Consider the following 19,436-nt stretch of genomic DNA (forward strand, 5'->3'; position numbering starts at 1 on the left):
CATTTGCTCAAACATAAATTTGACTCTTACACACATGAACTAACCTCAAAATACAGGCCTTGAACTTGGGAAGACACCAAGAAAAACCTGTTGGTCTAACCAAAAAGAGACTTCACATATGTATATCTCCAGACTCTCCTTTGCCCTTAATTTATACATCCAATGTGAATGATGTCAAAAAAAACACTGTCATGAGAAAAAAAATCCTGAGAACCACTGGTTTCATGCAGCTTCTTCATTTTAGAGATGAGGAAATTGAGACCCTGAGAAAGTAAGAAGCAAGATTGCACAGGTAGAAAGAAGTAAAGCTAGGAGCAGGACCCAGTTCTTGGGACTCTAAATCCATGTTCTTTTCACTAAGACACCCAGCCTCCAGTTTAGTCTAGGGTGGTAGCAATCCTAACAGACAAGAGGAAGATACAGAGACACTAAGATAGAAGATGCTGCATAATTTAATGACTGACATTGTTGACCTTTATTATACCCTTAAGGCCTGACCTGTTATGGGTCACTCTCTTGCAGTGTCAGTTTTTATAATGTGACAGCATCTTTTTGTGGACCTCTCCGAGCTTCATGGGGTGCTTGAAGTGGTAATTATAGATTATGGTAAACCTACCCTCCCAATTTAACTGCAACACTACAGAAACAGGAGGGTAATAAAGTTAAGTAGGACTTACATAAAGGTTAAAGGTGATGGAGAATGCCCTTACCCCACCCCTCCTTGAAAATGACAGGATGGAAGAGTGAAAACTTTCTAATACATTTTTATCAAGGTAAAATTCATCATCATGCAATTCAGAGGAATTTGGAAGAGGGAGACCAGTGTGCCCTAAAATAGTCAGGTAAACTTGAGTAGGGTCTTCAAGAGTAGTTACAGGACAATTCAAGAGAATCATAGAATGAAAAGAGACTTCAGAGGTCTATTCCCTACCTGATACATTAATGACTTCGATATAATGCTCAACAAATGGTCTCCCATCTTCTATTTTAATACTTAGTGACACTATCTCACAGTCTTTTAAGACAATCTGTTTTGTGGATGGATAGATCTAATTGTTCCTTTTTAATTCTTATCCCAATAGAATGTAAACTCTTGGAGCAGACCTTGCCTCATTGTTGTCTTTTTTTCCCTGGCACATTATAGAGGCTAAGTAGATGCTTGTCGAATTGAAATTAATCCACTTATCCTAGTCCTCTCTTCTGGGGCCAATCAAAATAATTCATAGAGTTTTGGGGATAGCTGGAACCTTGGAGATCATAGCTTTGTTTTACAGCTTCCCAGGTGTGGCCTTGAGGCCAGATGTGGCTTTCTAGATCCTTAGGTACAGCCTTTTGACTAAGTCCAAGTTTCTGTAAAATTTGGATTCAGTCAAAAGGCCACACGTAAGGATGTAGAAGACCACATGTGGCCTAAAGGCCACAAGTTCCCCATCCCTGTCTTGGACCTAGAGAGAAGCACAAAGTCACACAGTTAAGTGCTGTAGTCAAGACTTAAAGGTGAGTCTAATTCCAGATCCGCTACACAATGGATTTGTATCATCTGCAAATTTATGTATACACACTTGGGGGAAGTAAAGGAGAGAGATAAAAACAAATTTTAAATAGTGTGGGCAATTCCACTCATCCTTCACCAATCATTCATCAATCATTCACCATTCTGTTTAATGAGTGCGTGCCCTGAATGAGCATGCGATGGTGAAGAAGAGATAGGAAATGTGATCTCTTGTTCCCTTAATCAAATCTCAGCTCCAATGTGCCTCTCATAATACGAACATCTTGTGGTCCTAAAGTTGATTCTGCAGTCTCCTCTTCATCATATCCACAGACAGTCTATTCATTATGCTTTTATACAGCAAAGGTGTACAGATATTATCTCATTTTATCCTCGCAACAATCCTGAGATGCTATTACTATCACCGTTTTGCAGATGAAAAAACTAAGATGAGAGACAGTGACTTGCCATATAGCTAGTAAGTATCTCAATATCTTTCTTAGAACATTATGCTCAGCTTAAAACACCAAGAGTATTAGGGAGAGCAACCTAACCTAGGAGTGGGAGCAGGAAGGCATCACAGGGAAGCAGGTTAGAAATGGCAGAATGGTACAGTGGAAAGTGAGCTAAATTTGGAGTCGGGGCCTTGAGTTCAAAACCTAGCTCTTGAACAAATGAGGGCCTCAGTTTCCTCATCTGTCAAATGAAGGAGTTGGATTAGAGAATTATCCACTAAGGTCCCTTACTGATTTAGATACATAGCACTCATAAACAGAGAGTTTATGTTGGGAAACTTGGGATAAAACAATGATCTATAGCCCTGGCTATGTTTGAATTGTCTTTCTAGGTGACAAGGAAGGCAGGTAGCATGGTGTAATAGCTAATTTAATGCTACTTTTCTCTCTTGTGCCTGGCTGCCTAGCAGCTTTTAATTACAGCAAATGTTCTCAGAAAGGTTAGTGATCCTATTAAAGTGGCCAAACCTTAAAACCAACATTTAGCAAATAATGCTGCATGAGACCAGTTATTTCAGTGATTGAATTATTAAATCAGGACCTCTACATCTTAATTTCACTAAAAGTCAGAAAGGCATTGTAAAATTGACAATTGTTTTCCCATTAGCTCAGCTTTTGTTATGAACATAGAACGATGTAATTCAGGTGGAGGAAAGGTCCTTTTCTGCAGCAAAGAAACTGGGTAACAAAGATATGGAGGACGATAGCATGAAATTTATTTGTCTTGAGAAAACCAAGTTTATTATCTTTCTCCCTACACCTGTATTTTTTCCCTTTGCCACTATCATTTAACAAGTCTCTCAGTGTTCAAAACACTGGTGTTATCTCTAATTCTTCCCTCTCTCTCACATTTCACATTCAATTAGTTACCATGTCCTAAGGATGTGATATTTGCAACATCTCTCACATCTGTTCTCCATCTTCCCCTATCCCCCCACCTCAGTGTTCAAGTACTCACTGTTACTCTGTTGGGGTATATGGGGTACATCTCTGATTTAAGATCTTGCTGAGCCATTTTCAGAGCTGCTCATCCACCTTTGGTATCTACCTGGCACTTAACTCTCCAAGAAGCTATAGTGTGAACACAGTCTGGTAAAACTGTCTTGGAAGATGGACTAAACCACGTTGAGGGTAACCAATTGGGCCTCAAACCCATCAGTGTGAGTTAGAGGATGTCACACTACTCCAGATATGTGAAGACTTCCCCAGGGGGAATGATCATATGAGAACAATTTGTTCCAAAGGCCATGAAGGTGGTTGAAGCAGGTGCTGTAAAGCACTTGAGCCTGGTCATACATCAAAGATGCTGAGGTCATCCACTGTATCCCAGGCCATTGACAACTTTGTGCAACTCCGCCTCACTTAAATCCAATTCACAAACAAGTCACACACCCAGTGATATCAATTTTCTTCTTTGAAAAAAAAGGACAAATAAGAACTATTCTGTTATACTATAGTGATATATGAATTACTTGGGACAAAATAAAAGAATTGAATTATTAACTTATAGAAGAAACCTTATAAATCTTTACATTTAAAAATATTTGAATATGTAATATGCTTTTTTGTTTTTGTTTTTGCTAAAATCTTGTTTTACACAACTTGGCCCAAGATTTTGCCACATGTTCTTTAATTCTTTATGATCAAAGGATACAAGGCAGTTTTCAAAAGAAGAAATTAAATCTATAACAGTCATGAAAAATCTCTAAATCACTAATAATTAGAGAAATGCACATTAAAGCAACTCTGAGATACCACCTTACACTATCAAATTGACTAAAATAAAAGGAAAATGACAAATGATGGAGAGGATGTGGAAAAATAGGCACACTAATGCATGATTGGTGGAGCTGTGAACTGGTCCACCCATTCTGGAGAACAATTTGGAACTTTGCTCAACAGGCTGTAAGACTACATACCATTTAATCCAGCAATACTACTACTGGGGCTATATCTCAAGATCAAAGAAAAAGGAAAAAGACCCATATGTATAAAAAAATTATAGCTGCTCTCTCTTGCGATGGCAAAAAATTAGAAATTGAAGGGATGCTCATCAATTGGGAAATTACTGAACAATTGTGTTATATGATTGTGATTTAATACTGTTGTGCTATAAGAAATGATGAAGAGGATACTTTGAATTTTTTTTCATAGCAAGGATTAGCTATATTTTTGTATTAGTCTTCTCACTGTTTTCCATCTTCAAATGATCTTTGTCAGTGTCATGTTACCATCAAATTGGAGGACCAGACATTTTCTCTACTACTAGGTTTATACTCCAGAGAAGTATGTTGATAAGGAGGCCACTGATAAGAAGAAAGCCTCTATGTACACCAAAATATTTATAGCAGCAATTTTTGTGATAGTAAGGAGTTGCAAGCAAAGATGATGGCCATTGAATGAAAAATGACTAAATTATGATACACAAACGTAGCAGAATAGTATTGTGGTATAAGAAATGATGAATGTGATAAACACAGTGAAGCTTGGAAAGATATACATGAACTGATGCAGAGTGAAGTAATTAGAGTAAAAAGAAAACAAAAGCAAACCAGTATACACAATGATTACAGCAATGTAAATGGAAGAACAACCACAAAAAAAATTAAAAGTGAATAATGAAAAATTACAAAGAACAAGTAGGACTCCAAAGAAGAGACAAAAAAACACATCTGTGCCTTTACAAAGGTTGGAGGTCCACAAATGTGCTATATTGCATATATTTTCATTTTTTGATGTAATGATTAATGTTGATAATTTTTCCTTTTTCTTTTTTCTATGCTCATGTACACACACACACACACACACACACACACACACACATAAATGTGTGTGTGTTTGTCCTTCGTTGCCAAAGAAGATGACACCATCAGAGAAATAAGGGTATGACTTGCACTTGATTTTATTTGGAGTGAGGGAGGGCTGTGCAGGTCACCAGCCTCACTTCTCCTCCAGAGCCATCTAAATTCAGTGACCACAATATTCGTCAGGATGACTGGAGATAACCCAGGATGAGGCAATTGGGGTTAAGTGACTTGCCCAAGGTCACACAACTAGTGAGTGTCAAGTGTCTGAGGTGAGATTTAAACTCAGGTTCTCCTGACTCCTGCACTGGTGTTCTATTCACTGCACCACCTAGCTGCCTCATACACATAAATATGTCTTTATAGGAAGATTCTCTGGGAGGGGAAGGAGAGCATGTTGAGGAACACTTTGGTGATAAAAAGAAACAAAAGATATTTTTAAAGTGTTAAAAATAAGAAACCTATGCTAAGCTATTGAGGAATTAATAACAACCCTCTAGCTGCCTGGTACCTCTAAAAGTCTTTGCTTATTATCTGAGAATTAATTAGACCATTTCATAGAAATGATTTTTTCAATCCTTGACATTGTTATTAACTACATTATTTTGTGCTTTGTTTTAACTGATCTTGTTTCCTTGTGACTTTTAATAATTTTTAATATGCCTGCCTGCACCTACAACTGCTGTAATATCTATAAAAATCATTGAAGTGTGCTCTTTAAAAACTACAAGCTTTGTGTATTTCCTTCGAGAAATAGCAATGCTTAAAAAAAAAAGAATTTGAAAAGAAAGCAACGAAGTACACATCTACGGCACAGAATCTACATTCAGCTAACAAAGGATTAACTAAAATTGGAGAAATCGTTTCAATCTGGTTTTATCTGTTCAAGGTCAAATTTTACAAGGCAGCTTAGTGCCATTGTGATCATCAGTGTCACAAAATGAAAGTATTCCAATTACTGCTTATTTGAAGCAATTTGCTCACTATTCTAGGGTACAGTCTCTCCTAATCACCTGCCTAGATTATTGAAATCTCTTTTATAAAAAATTAAATACTTTCCAATTACATGTAAAAACAATTTTAATATTTTTTTTTAAACTTTGAGTTCCAAATTCTCTAGTTCCCCCCCCTCCCCTCTTCCTCTCATCAAGAAGGTAGGCAATTTGATATAGGTTAAACATGTGCAGTCATGCAAAAAAAAATTCCATATTAGTTGAGTTGTAAAAGAAAATAGTCAAAAAGAAACACACACAAATAAAATAAAAAGTAGTATACTTTGATCTGCATTCAGTCTCCATCAATTTTTTCTCTAGAGGTGAATAGCATTTTCCACCATAAGTCCTTTGGAGTTGTCTTGGATATTTGTATTGCTGAGAATAACTAAGTCAGTCTCAGTTGATAATCATACAATACTGTTATTACTGTGTACAATATGCTCATGTTCTGCTCACTTCACTTTGCAATCAATTCACATAAATCTTTCCAGGTTTTTCTGAAAATATCCTGTTCATCATTTCTTATGGGACAATAGTATCACAACCATATAACACAACATGTTTAGCCATTCCTCAATTGATGGGCATCCCTTCAATTTCCAATTCTTTGTCATCATAAAAAGAACTGCTATAAATATTTTTGTACATATGGTTCCTATTCTTATTTCTGAGTCAAAGGGTCTGCACAGTTTCATAATCCTTTAGGAATGGCTCCAAATTGCTCTCCAGAATAGTCAGATCAGTTAAGTAACTCCACCAACAGTGCATTTGTGTTCCATTTTCCCCACATTACCTCCAACATTTTTTTCTACCATATTAGCCAATCTGATATGTGTAAGGCAGTACCTCAGAGTTGTTTTAATTTTCATTTCTCTAATCAATAGTGATTTAAGGCATTTTTTTAATATTACTATAGATAACTTTAACTTCTTCATCTGAAAACTGACTGTTCATATTCTTCAACCATTTATCAATCCGGGAATGACACACATTCTTATAATTTTGACCAATTCTCTATGTATTTGACAAATAAGGCCTTTATCAGAGAAACTTGTTTTAAATAATTTCCTCCAATTTTCTACTGTCCTTTTAATCCTGACTGCATTGGTTTTATTTGTGCAAAAACTTTTTAATGTAATGTAATCAAAGTTATCCATTTTGTATTCCATAATGCTTAATATTTCTTGTTTGGTCATAAATTCTTCCTTTATGTATAGATCTGACAGGTAAACTATTCCATGTCAAACTATTCCATAGCAAAGGGTATGATCCTTTGAAATTTCCCCTTAATGGAACTTTCTGCTTGTATTCTCACTTCCTATTACAATCCATACTTCCTACCACTGCCAGGATAATATTTCTTAGACACAGATCTAATCATGACACTTCTCTGCTCAAAACTCTTCCATGTATTTCTATTGCCGCATAAGTAAAGCTTAAATTCCTTTCCTGGCATTCACAGCCACTCATCTCTTTCCATTTTCTAGCATATTATCCTCTTCCTTGCACTCTATGTTCTAGACACTCTATGGACTATTCCCTGCACCCCAGACATGCTCTGTGCTCTCTTATCTCCATACCTTTGCTCATTGTGATCCTCAAGGGATGTTCTCCCCTTTCATGTCTTCCTTCAAAGTCTAACTCAAATGCCATCTCCTTTATGAAGTCTTCCTTAATCCCCAAGTCAATAATAACTTTCTCCCTAGACCTCATGTTGCATGTTTTTCACATCTTTCTAATGCATATATCATGTAATACAATTTTTCCTAAATATCTATGTCTATCTTTCACACACACATACATACATATATATATATACATACATACATATATATATATACATATTGGCCTGTAAGTTCCATGAAGGCAGGAATTGTATCTTAACTCTGTACTTGTCCCATTGCTTAACCTAGTGTTCTGAACTCAGCTGGTTCTTAATATTTCCTGAATGAAAATGTGACAAACTAGTCAGTCAATAAACATTTGTTAAACACCTTCCATGTGCCACACACTGTGCTAAATATTAGGGAAGGGCAAAAACATCATCCCTATCCTCCAAGAGCTCACATTTTAGTATTGGGAAACTATATAGAAAACTATGTACATACATGATATATGTGTGTGTATGAATATATAGATATAGATAGATAGATAGATAGATAGATAGATAGATAGATAGATAGATAGATATGTTGGGGGAAGAGAGGGGAGAGATAGAGAGAGAAGAGAGAGAGATGACTCTGGCAAGTCACTTAACTATGTTTGCCTCAGTTTCCTCATCTGTAAAATGAGCTAGAGAAGGAAATGACAAACCACTCCAGTATCTTTGCCAAGAAAACCTCAAAAGGGGTCATGAAGAGTTGGATACAATTAAAAATGACAACAATTAAAAATGACTACAATTAAAAATGACAACTATATGTGTATATGTACAAGTGTGTGTGTATATATATATGTAATATATACACACACATACATACATACATGTATATACTTAGAAGATAGAAGGTAGTCTCAGAAAAAAGGCACAACAGTGAGGAGGACCAGGAAAGGACTCTTGCAGAAGGCAAGATTTGAGCTATGTCTTGAAGGAACCAGGGAAACCAATAGACAAAGTGGGAGTGCATCCCAGGAATGGGGGTAACCACTGAAAAAAACACAAAGTTAAAAGATGGAGTTTTACATATGAGGAACAGAAAGAAGGAGCTTGGTATTGGATCATGAAGAATGTGGGTGGGAGTAAAGCATAATAGACTGCAAAGATAGAAGGAAGGTTATAAAAGACATAAATGCCAGATAGAGGATTTTACATTTGATTCTGAAGGTAATAGGGAACTCTGTTTAAGAACTTCTGGGTAGGGATTCTTTGCAAACCTTTAAGTACTATGTAATTTTCAGTTCATTGTTATTTTTTCCCATGACTGAAAACAATATCAGTGATTCTTAATTTTTTTCTCTAACTGCTTCATGTATTCTAGAACATCCTAGAATTTGTGCATGCATGTCATGCTGAGCTGACCCAGTTATCCAACCATCTTCCTACAAGTCAGCAGTAGTAATCATGGGCAAATGGCATCCCAGAGGGAAAAGGGGAGGTTGAGAGTACTGGCAAACAGAGCTGCTGAAGTGAGCTAAGATTTTTTTCTCCCTGAAATAGCCTCAATCTCAAAAGAGATCTCAGTATCTAACCCTCTTCTGCTTATGGGCTTTGACATACAGTCCAGGAAATGACACAGACCAAGAAAATAACTCCTCTTCCTCCAGGCTGGCATATCTACAAGCCAATCTTAAACTCAGGTCTTGTTTTTACTTCACAGAATGATAGCCAGTGCAGGGTTACCATTTGGACTTAGACTGAAAGTACTGAGGACATTGTTTATTTATTCTAATAGGGGAGGAGAAACACAGAAATCCAGAGATTTGCTTTTTAACTGCTTAACTCAAAACCTAACCACTCCCTCTGGTGCCTGTTTCCTCAAAACTAACCAGGTTCTCTCTGCTTTCTCATCCATCAAAGACATGCTCCTTAGGATCAATAGCATCTATCCTGTTGTTAAATGCATTGCCTTCTTTGAATACTCCTTGCTCATGTACTGGGATCTGATTTGAGGAGCCTAAAGTGCCACAGTATCCCACTCCTGTAAACGTATCCTGGTTGTTAAGCCTCTGATGTAGTGCTTCCTATTTAGACAAAGCTCAGGTTTACAAAGAGCTTTTACCTTGTCGGGTGGGTGATACAAGTATTATGACCCTCCCTTTTACAGAGGGGGAAACTGAGGCTTGACAACTAGAAGGGACTTGTCCTAAGTCACACGGTCATGAAGTGGGAAATCCTGTTTTCCTGATGTCAAGTTTGTGTAGACTTCTTCTTTACAGCAAAATAAACAAATAAATAGGTGAATGAAGAGATAGATGAATGAATGAACAAATAAATAAATAGATGAATGAGTAAATAAATAAATAGATGAACGAAAAGGTGAGCAAATGAACAAACGGATAATAAATGAACGAATGACCAAATAAATAAAGATTAAAAAAAATCAACAGCTGCCAGCGATGACCCATTCTAGCGGAATGAGTATTGGACTGAGAAGTACAAGATCTGGGTTCTATTTCTTACTAACTAACTGTGTAACCATGGGCAAGTTGCTTTACCTCTCTGAGTTTCAATTTTCTCATCTGTAAAATGTAAATGATTTCTCAGTTCTGGTCTTTCTGTGACACTGTGTGATTCTACACAGTGCTGAAAGAAACTACCCAATGGAATTCTGAATAGCTTTTAAACTTTCTTTTTAAACTTTCTTTGTCTAAATTACTTGCAGAAATGGATATTTCTTTGTCATTTCCTCTCAATTTTCGAGTCATCATTTTTTTCTCCTGTATTTCCAGAGGAAACTAATCTATCTTGATTTTATTCCCGAAGTCACATAGAGCAGTATAGGCCTCAGTATGCTTTTCAGGGATGCTGGACTATGAAACAGGAAAGTGCTCCAGGCCCAGGTACTGACTGGCTGTGTGAAAGATTGATGATCCTAAAACAGACATATTAGGAGCCCTTTATCCTTTTAAACCACTTTCGAATGCATGTATCTGCCTTATCACAACTATCTGAGAGAAGCAGAGCAGGTGGTATAAAGACCATTTCAAGAATAGTAAACAAACCTGGAGGCACTTGGCCAATGGCATTGAAATAACCCTGGGTTGGAAGGTGTCTAGATGTCAGGCCGGTCTTGTGCTCTTTTCCCAGGTTTTTTCATTTCTTATTTGATCCTCCCTCCCCTTCCTCAAGGGTCTTGCCTATCACACACAGACAAAAGAAGGCAGGGGACTCTTGCTTGCTGACTGGAAACCTTGCGGAGAAAGAAACTCCAAGCTGTATCTGACAGCTCCTGGTCAAGGGTGAGTTAATGAACAGACTGCAAATGTTAAAAGGCTTGTCGCCATCACACACACACACACACACACACACACACACACACACACACACACATTTTACAGGCAGCTCAGGTTGACGTCTGGTGAGCTGTCCACGGGTGGAGTGGTGAAGGAGGAGGTAGGAGGGTGGGGTCAGGGCACGAGCCAAGCTTTCAGGTGGGAGGGGGCTGCTCTCTCCTCCTTGCCCCTTCCTCTCCTGCTCTGGTCAGGTTGGTTGACAGAGCAAAGGCGATAAGGATCGAACCGTGACGTCAAAGGAGCAGACCCACTAAAGCCGAGCCTCTGGAGGGCATCGCTGAGAGGTGGAGACACAGACTCCGACCCAGACCTGGACCGAGCTAGCGATCACAGCAGCCACGGGTTGGTGTAACTGCCAGAACGGATTGGACTCACTGGGACAGCTCTCCGCCGGGACTTGCGCTCCGAACTCATCCCCAGCGCACGTCCTTAGGTAAGGGGCACTGGAGAAGAACAGGTCCCAGGAGTAGCTCGCCACCTCCTCTCAGTGCTCAGACACACAGCAGGCTTGGCTTGGCTAATTTGAGAGGGGAAGGTCTGCCTTTCTGCCCATGGTAGGCGGGGGTGGAGTTGTAGCGAGACTAGGGCATGGAAGAGATAGATGATGGGGAGACCAAATAGAAGGGAGGGCTAGCTAGGGGCAGAGAGGATGAGAAAGACGGAGAGAATTTGGGGGCTGAGTTAGGGGAAACTAGAAAAGGAAAGGTTTGGGGACAAATTCTCCCCAAGTGACTTCTCAAATCTATCCACTCCCTGCGTTTCTCCCAAAAGCGGAGATTGAATGAAGCTTTTTACCAACCTTGGAGAACACAGATAAAACCTGAGGTCCCATCCACACACATCCTTTCCCTCCTCCTCGGGAGCAGAGATAGAGGCAGATTCCATAGAAGGTTAAAGTCTTTGTAAAGAAAGTGGGTCCCACTGCTTCAGGGCTTCTCCCGTAGAAATACCAATGAAATTAGACTCACCCTCTTCCTACCCGGACCTTTTCGTTTTCATTTATTTTCAAAAAGTCAATCTTGTCTTGTTAACGAGAGCTCAAACAAGGTCGACTTGGAAGGGATGTAATTGAAAAGGGGATGAAGATTCGATTAGTTCACTAACATCCCTCATTTCCTGGGTTGCAAGATGGGAAGGGAGTCAGAAGGAGGGATGTTTCAGGTTGAACAGAGAGAGAGGGATGGGCAGATCAAGGTTTAATTAAACTATTTGTCCTTTGTTTTTGCAGAGTCGCGCCCAAAGGATCGAGGAATCATGGCTCTGGGTGAATTTGGTCTCACCTGGCTTCGGGAGAGCCGGCAGTCCAGGAAATTAATCCTTCTTATCGTATTTCTTGCTCTCCTCTTGGACAATATGCTGCTCACGGTCGTGGGTAAGTGGAAGCCTATTTTCTTGGCTTCCTTTTAGATGAAAGAGGGTCATAGCTTCTAGCTATGCTATGCATTTCTGGGAGCCATAACTCTTGAGATTTGCTTCCGTACAAATTACAGAAATCTGATCAAGCAGACGGTTAGAAGTTGGGACTCAGGATCCTAAATTTTTGTTTCTGCTACTGAGACATTATTTGTGGCTTCATTTTCCCCGGTAGTCACATCATCAAATGACTCTCCAGATAAGGAGCAGAACTTATGTTTCCTCTTGATAGTACTTTCTTTCCCCATTTCAGCGTGGTGGAAAAGATTTCTGTTGCAGAAGAGTAATAGCTAACGTTCTAATAGTCTTCTGGCTTTTATAAGAGGATGCACTTTATTTTAGGGTCTACATTCCAACAAGGAGGACAAATGATATTATGTCCCAGATCCAAAACCCGGGGAGTGAGAGTTAAAGTTCTTGTAGGATTCAGTGTGCTGAGCTAGGTGCATTTCCTGACCAGCTTAAAAGGTAATTTTGAGAGGATGTCCACTTCAGCCTCAGATTATATTAGATTATCCCTATTTGAAAAATGGAAAACTAGGTCTCCTAAATTAACCCCATTAGCAAAAAGCATCTGATAGGTTTTCTTTTCCCTGAAATGCTCTAATTTTAAATGGCTCTAAGTATCATTTGTAACAGAGGGTTCAATACGAGATGGCTTCTGTTATCTCAGTTTGCAGGCTTGCTGGACACATCTTCTAAAAAGCAAATAGATTCAGATTCTTGTATGAGAAAGGACAGAGGTTGCAGGTCTCTCCCTTGCTTTGGCCATAAACTATCTTGGCTCTTTTATACTTATGGTCTGTCTTATGTATACTTACTTAGAGCTGCAGTGGGGTCTTGGATGTTGCTTGTACTCTCTGAAACCTTTTGGAATTATGAATTGCCCACACTACATAATAAATACAAATTCCAAGTTTATGTAATAGAAAGACGGAATAAGCCTGTTGCAAAATTGTTATTTCTTATGATGTTTTGATGACACATAATGCAATTTAGATGTCTATTTCCTTGTTTCATTTACTGAAATGTCCTTATGGTTGTATGCATTCTCTGGCTGGAGAAATACTGAAAATTCTGGGTAAATACTGACCACACTTTGCCTTTTAACTAGCCTTCTTCTTGGAAATGACAGCGTATGGTGAACCACCATGAATCCAAGGGCTACGTGGAGAAAGTAAAGGGTATATAAATTGCCATTCACTTTCTTAACTGTCCTTGAGTAGGCAGAAGAAGTTTAATAGAATAGACTAAATAAGGTGAAGTTGTCTAGATTTGGGTAAATTGTTCCTCCCACTCAATTTGGAGGGAACTAGTTGGCTGTTGTCAACTGCTTTTCTATTTTGCTTATATTTCTAGTGCCCATCATTCCCAGTTACTTGTACAGCATTAAGCATGAAAAAAATGCCACAGAAATACAAACTGCCAAACCAGAAACTGGGCCTCCCATCTTCAGCAGCATCTTCTCCTATTACGACAACTCCACAGTGGTCACTGGGAATACCACTAGTGCATCTGAACAAAGACAATCCTATAAGACAGTGACTCAGCAGATAATAGTCAATGCAACCAGCATCCCATCTGACTGCCCCAAGGAAGACAAAGACCTGCTCAATGAAAACGTTCAAGTCGGCTTATTATTTGCTTCCAAAGCGACCATACAGCTCCTCACTAACCCTTTCATAGGGCCAATGACTAACAGGTAGGTCATTCCTTAGTGAAATCATTTGATACCAACATCTGCCAAGTAATATCTCTCAAGCTAACTCCTTACCTTCCGCAGTATGTTGCAACCTCTGTCCTTTGGGATCTGTTATTCTTTTCAGCCATGAGGTATCTTCAATGGAAGTCTCAGTAAATGGGCAATCCAACTGCTGCCATATCCCTCCCTTTACCCTTCCCCCATTGTCTCTTCTCTCATGTCAGCTAAGCATGCATTCCCATCTTTCTCTTCTTTTCTACTCTCCAAAATAACCTTAAGCAATTGTTAAAAGTACAAGTAATTATCGTCTTTGAACTGTGATCCTGATCTATCTCAATCCAGGGTTTGACTAGTGAGCAGTTGCAAAAATAGCCTTTGCTTAGTCAACGCTCCACAGTAACCACTGACTGTCTTGACTTTCTAAGCGTCATTTAGCTTTGTTTCTGTCCCATTTCCCCCACCCTGGCTCCAGATCTCTTTTTAGGAATTTTCTTTTGAATTACATGGCCAAGAGGATGGATTGTGAAAAAAAAAATGACACATCCATGAAACTAGCTTACAGATAGCATTTTAAAGACAACTTTGGAGCTACAGGCAATATGCTAATTACTTCCATTTTACCAGTTACTAAGGCTTGTATCTACACATAGAAAATTAAATGGCAAACTGTGGGAGTCATTCAATCCCCATCTCTTTAAAGATATGCTCAATGTTGGGACCTATTATCTGCACATTACTGGCAAAAGTGTTTTCTTGAATTAAATTTTCTAGGTAATAAAATCAGCTCTTTACTTCTTATGTGAATGATACATCAAGTATTTAGTGAGCAGTTAATACATGACCAGCATGGCACCAGGTGCTATGAATTACAAAGTCATAAGCTTCATTTACAAGGTATTTGTAATTTTGTTGGGGTGATGGGACTCAGTTTCTTTATCTGTAAAATGAGAAGGATTAGACTAGATGATCTCTAATGTCTCTTCTGGTTCTAATAAACTATGATTCTGGCAAGATATACACGTATGAAACAGTGAATAAACAAGTCAGTATCATATGCATACATTTATGGACAAATGCATATGTATTCATACATGTCAGCATTTTAAAACTGCTATGAAAAGGTCTCAGTTGTCCTGTTTGATTAAGGACTAGAAGAGTATATAATAAACAGATATGCGCATTGTCAGATCCGGCTAAGTAGCTTACCTTTTGTGTGGCTTTGAGTAATTACTTAACCTCTATGGGACTCAGTTTCCTTATTTACAAGCTCAGAGCATCATTCTGTTGTACACAGTCTCTAATATACCTCCGGTTCAAAATTATGATCTTATGAGCCTAATGCAAATCGGAGTCATTGTGAAAGACTCTGCTGAGGATGCAGATCTTGAGCTGGACCACTGAAGGAGGTGTAGGGAGGGAGGATGACAGAGGGCATTCTTTATGGCAGTAAACCATGTGAACAAAGACACAGAGGAGGAAATCAGTACGGTGGGAAATGAGTAAGGGTGAGTGAAGGAGAGCTATGTGACTGGGTGGAAGGGTCATTTGGGGAACAGTGGGAAATTAGGAAATAAGTTGGGGTCAGGGTATGGAAGGTCTAGAAAACAAAGCAGAAAAAATTTAAATCCAAAAGGGCAGGCACCAAGGCATCTTTAAAAATTCTTGATCAAGATGGTGACATGAGCAAAGAAAAGTCTCAAAAATATTAAGTCCATAGCAGTGGACAGAATGGATTGGCATTGGAGAGACCAGGTAGCCCAACCATGCAGCATATGAGGTAAGGAGATGCGCTGAAGTGGTAGCATTAAGAATTAAAAAGAGATGAAATGGAAGTCCTCAGACTGACTATGAAAGGGTAAAAGATCTTAAAAGTAGAAATTTCTCTTTATCTGAAGCAATGGTCTCTAAACTTTTTTGACTGCATGCCCCTATCAGTGAAAGACAAATAAATGTATTTATTGATAAAGTATACACATGTCCCATTGTACTAACAGTTGTGCAAATTAAGAACGTGACCCAAAATAAAAAAGAAAAAAGAAGTTGAAATAACATTTTGTTGGTTAACAATACAAACCTTCATTTGTTCTCACTAAAATACTACTGTTAATAAGGATATTTTAGTGAAAGCAACATGATTGAATATGCTTCACTATTTTTGAAAATCTTTGTTTAATACTTTTTGTAACAGTGATTCAAAGATCTGGTTCTAAATGCAGTTTATTACAAAATTTGATACTGATGATTGTCATAGCTGAAAAAAGATGTCACAAAGATACATAGTTTTAAATGGAGGAAGTACATGGTTGCCCATTACTAAATCATGATGGAGTTTTTCAATCCTATCCACCAATTAGGCAAAGATTTTCATTGAAATTCAGCTAGGAAATTTTCATCTTCTTTGATGTTTATTAGTTGTTGCAAACTTGTCAGAATGTGGTGACTTTTTAATATTTTAACCAAATGGATTCAACAGTCATTGAAAAACTCTTATTTGGGAGGTTTTTAGCTAGGTTAGAAAATTCTGCTCCTAAGTTTTTATAGCTAGATATGAGAGATGTGAGTGTTGATAGATGACCTGCATCATTTTTAGCATCCCAAAGAGAGGAGAATAAGTATTGCAGACGAATACAGTCCACAGTGTCAAACATAGCACTGGTCAAGGATTTTTAAAAAGGCTGTGAGATTTGGCAATTGAGAGATCGTTGAAGAAAGCAGTTTTGCATATTTTTTTTTTTTAAATCATGCAATTTCATTCTATACCATTAGGCTTATTTTAGTGAGGCATTAACACACACACACACATATATATTCTGGGAAAGAGAATAAGAATCTGAGTCACACAACATTAGCAATCATCTAGCTTATCCTCCTCATTTTACAGATGAATAAACTGAGGCCTATGGAGATGAAATTACTTGCCCAAGGCCAGTCAGTTACCAACTCCCTAATCATAGCATTTGAAAGCCAGAAAGGGTCTTATAAATAAGACGCACTTTTCTGCTCCTTAGAGTAAGACAGTAAGATTAAAAAGACCGACTTAATTCCAGTTAGTTTTCCAAGGGCAATCAAACTCTGTGTTAGTAACAGTAGTAATTATTTTATCCTAGAAAGGAGTTCAAAATAAGGAGGAAGTTGAGAACCTGGAAGACTAGAAGTCTGAGGCTATCCTCTGTGGAAGTAGAAAAGTTCAAAAGAGCAATGGAATTTGGGGCAAAAATAATGCATGGCAACTGGACAACATCTCCTGCAGAAGCCACAAGTCAAAAAGAGTGAAGGACTATATAAGAGTAAAGGGCAGGGAGTCTGCGTGGGTATTTGGGTTAAGGTTATTGTTATGAGTTCCAAGAGGTTCATAGGGCAGCTAGGTGGTACAGTGGATACCAGGGCTAAGGTCAGGAACAATCATCTTCTGGAGTTCAAATCTAGTCTCAGACACTTACTAGCTGTGTGATCTTAGGCAAGTCACTTAATCCTGTCTGCCTCAGTTTCCTCATCTGTAACATGAACTGAAGAAGGAAAAGGCAAACTACTCCAGTATCTTTGCCAAAAAAAAACAAAACCCAAATGGGTTCATGAAAGGTTGGATGCAACAGAAAAACAACTCAACAACAACAACAAAGAAATTCATGCCAGGGGGAAGGTTTGACGTGATCCATCTTCCCAAGCTTTTATTGGTTGACCATACATACACTGTGGGGGTCATACCATTAGGAAACCATTGGTCTAGAAAGATGGCATTGCTGACCCACAGTCAGGAGGACCTAATGCACACTTATAACTTTTCTCCATTAGTTTCCTAGACTTCTAAGTGGCAGACTGCAAGGTCATATTAAAGCTGTGATAATGGCCCCGAACCACATCCTGCCCCTATTCTTGTTAATTAGTCAGAAAACTATTTTTAGATGGCAGGGAGCAAAATATACTCCCCAAATTAATCCAAGGCTGGTTTGAGATTATGACCCCACCGAGAAGTACCATTATCAATATAACAACACGTCTTCTTGTTAGCAAAAGAAAAATCAGACAAACTTAACTAGTCATGTTTCAAAAACGCTTGGGTCTCTATGTGTGGGAGGACCAAGAAAGAGCACTTTTCGAAGATACATCTCATATAATTACAGAAAACTGCTCAGGATTTTGTGTTCTGAGAAAGCAAAGAGCTCCTCTAGCACACAGTGTAGCAGAAGACGTTATCATAATAATGCCCTTCCAGACGCCTGGTGGGAGTGGTGGTTAGGCATCTTGTGGTAGGTACTGAAACTCAGAGATCAAAATGATTAAAACATCTCAATTTTCCAAATGCAAACAGGAAATGAATGAGTTTTCAAAACTGACTCATTGTAATGTTTCACTCTTGTGAAGGGAAGCCGTTTGTTTAAACAGTGGCTTTTTCACTGCTAAACATTTTCACTGCAACGCTGTAGTGACCAAAGACTGAAGTCTTACACACACAGACACACACACACACACACACACACACACACACACATGCACACGCATGCACACATACACGCATGCAAACACACAGCATGTATACATGTTTCTGTGTGTACACACATGCATAAATACATGTTTTATTTTTTATTTTTATTCAGAGAAGCTTTGCTTTACCTTTAAAATGTAGGATTAGCCAGCTAATCAATTAGCAAGCATTTATGAAATACCTAGTGTATACACACACAGTACTCTTAGGGTTGATGAAGAATACAAATTCAGAAATGAAAATAGTTCCTGACCTCTAGGAGCCCACATTCTATGGGGGAGACAATACATAAATAGGTAAATGTATGCAAAATTTTTAAAAGATAATTTTTGTAGGGAGTGAGGTGATGGTAAAAGGGGCACTAGCACCTGAAGGAATCAGAAAGGGTTTCATGTAGAAGGGGGCATTCCCACTTACATGTGGTTACTAGAGACAGGTACGTGGCATAATGGAGAGAATGCTGGATCTGGAATCAGCAAGACCTGAGTTCAAATCTGGCTCAGCTACTTACTAGCTGTGTGACCCTGGGCAAGTCACTTAACCTGTTTGCCCCAATTGCTCTATCAGTAAGATAGAGATAATGACAGCACCTACCTCTCAGAGTCGTTATGAGAATAAATTGAGATAATATCTGTAAAGTTCTTGCAAATCTTAATATGCTATATAAATGCTAGATTTTTATTATCATTACTCCCATTATGCATAAATTGTTCTTAGAATCCTAGACTTGGGGTAGAAAGAGACTTGAGACAATTTGCTCCATCCCCTCCTTGGACCTTACAACATTGTCTACAAAATCCTCAAGTTGCCAAGGAACCATCGCTTGAAATCCATCCTGTGATAGGGAATTTTCTACCTCCACAAGCAACCCATTTCGTTGATGTGATTTATCCTCCAACAAATTTTTTTATGCCAAATCAGTTTCCTTCATATATCCAGCATCTCTGGAGATCATGTCTGTCTTCTAAAACCATATGTGTGCTCAGGGATCACAGGATGGCAGAAAAATAAAGCTAAACCCAGGAGGGACCTCAGACACCATCACAATGGTGTCAATATCAAATAGATACGAAACCTAC

General features: G+C 38.5%; 1 protein-coding gene across 1 annotated transcript in view; it reads left to right on the forward strand.

The window, feature by feature from the left end:
• The first annotated feature begins 10,887 nt into the window (after positions 1-10,887).
• The window catches only part of SLC18A2 (solute carrier family 18 member A2), a 47,295-nt gene continuing 38,746 nt past the window's right edge, over positions 10,888-19,436 (forward strand). Inside the window, exons 1-3 of the mRNA XM_072623678.1 lie at positions 10,888-11,192; positions 11,988-12,131; positions 13,532-13,874. Coding sequence (XP_072479779.1) covers positions 12,014-12,131; positions 13,532-13,874 — 461 coding nt within the window. The 5' untranslated portion in view covers positions 10,888-11,192; positions 11,988-12,013. The remainder of the gene's footprint in view (positions 11,193-11,987; positions 12,132-13,531; positions 13,875-19,436) is intronic.

Source organism: Notamacropus eugenii, chromosome 1 (assembly GCF_028372415.1).
Source record: "Notamacropus eugenii isolate mMacEug1 chromosome 1, mMacEug1.pri_v2, whole genome shotgun sequence".
NCBI lineage: Eukaryota > Metazoa > Chordata > Mammalia > Diprotodontia > Macropodidae > Notamacropus > Notamacropus eugenii.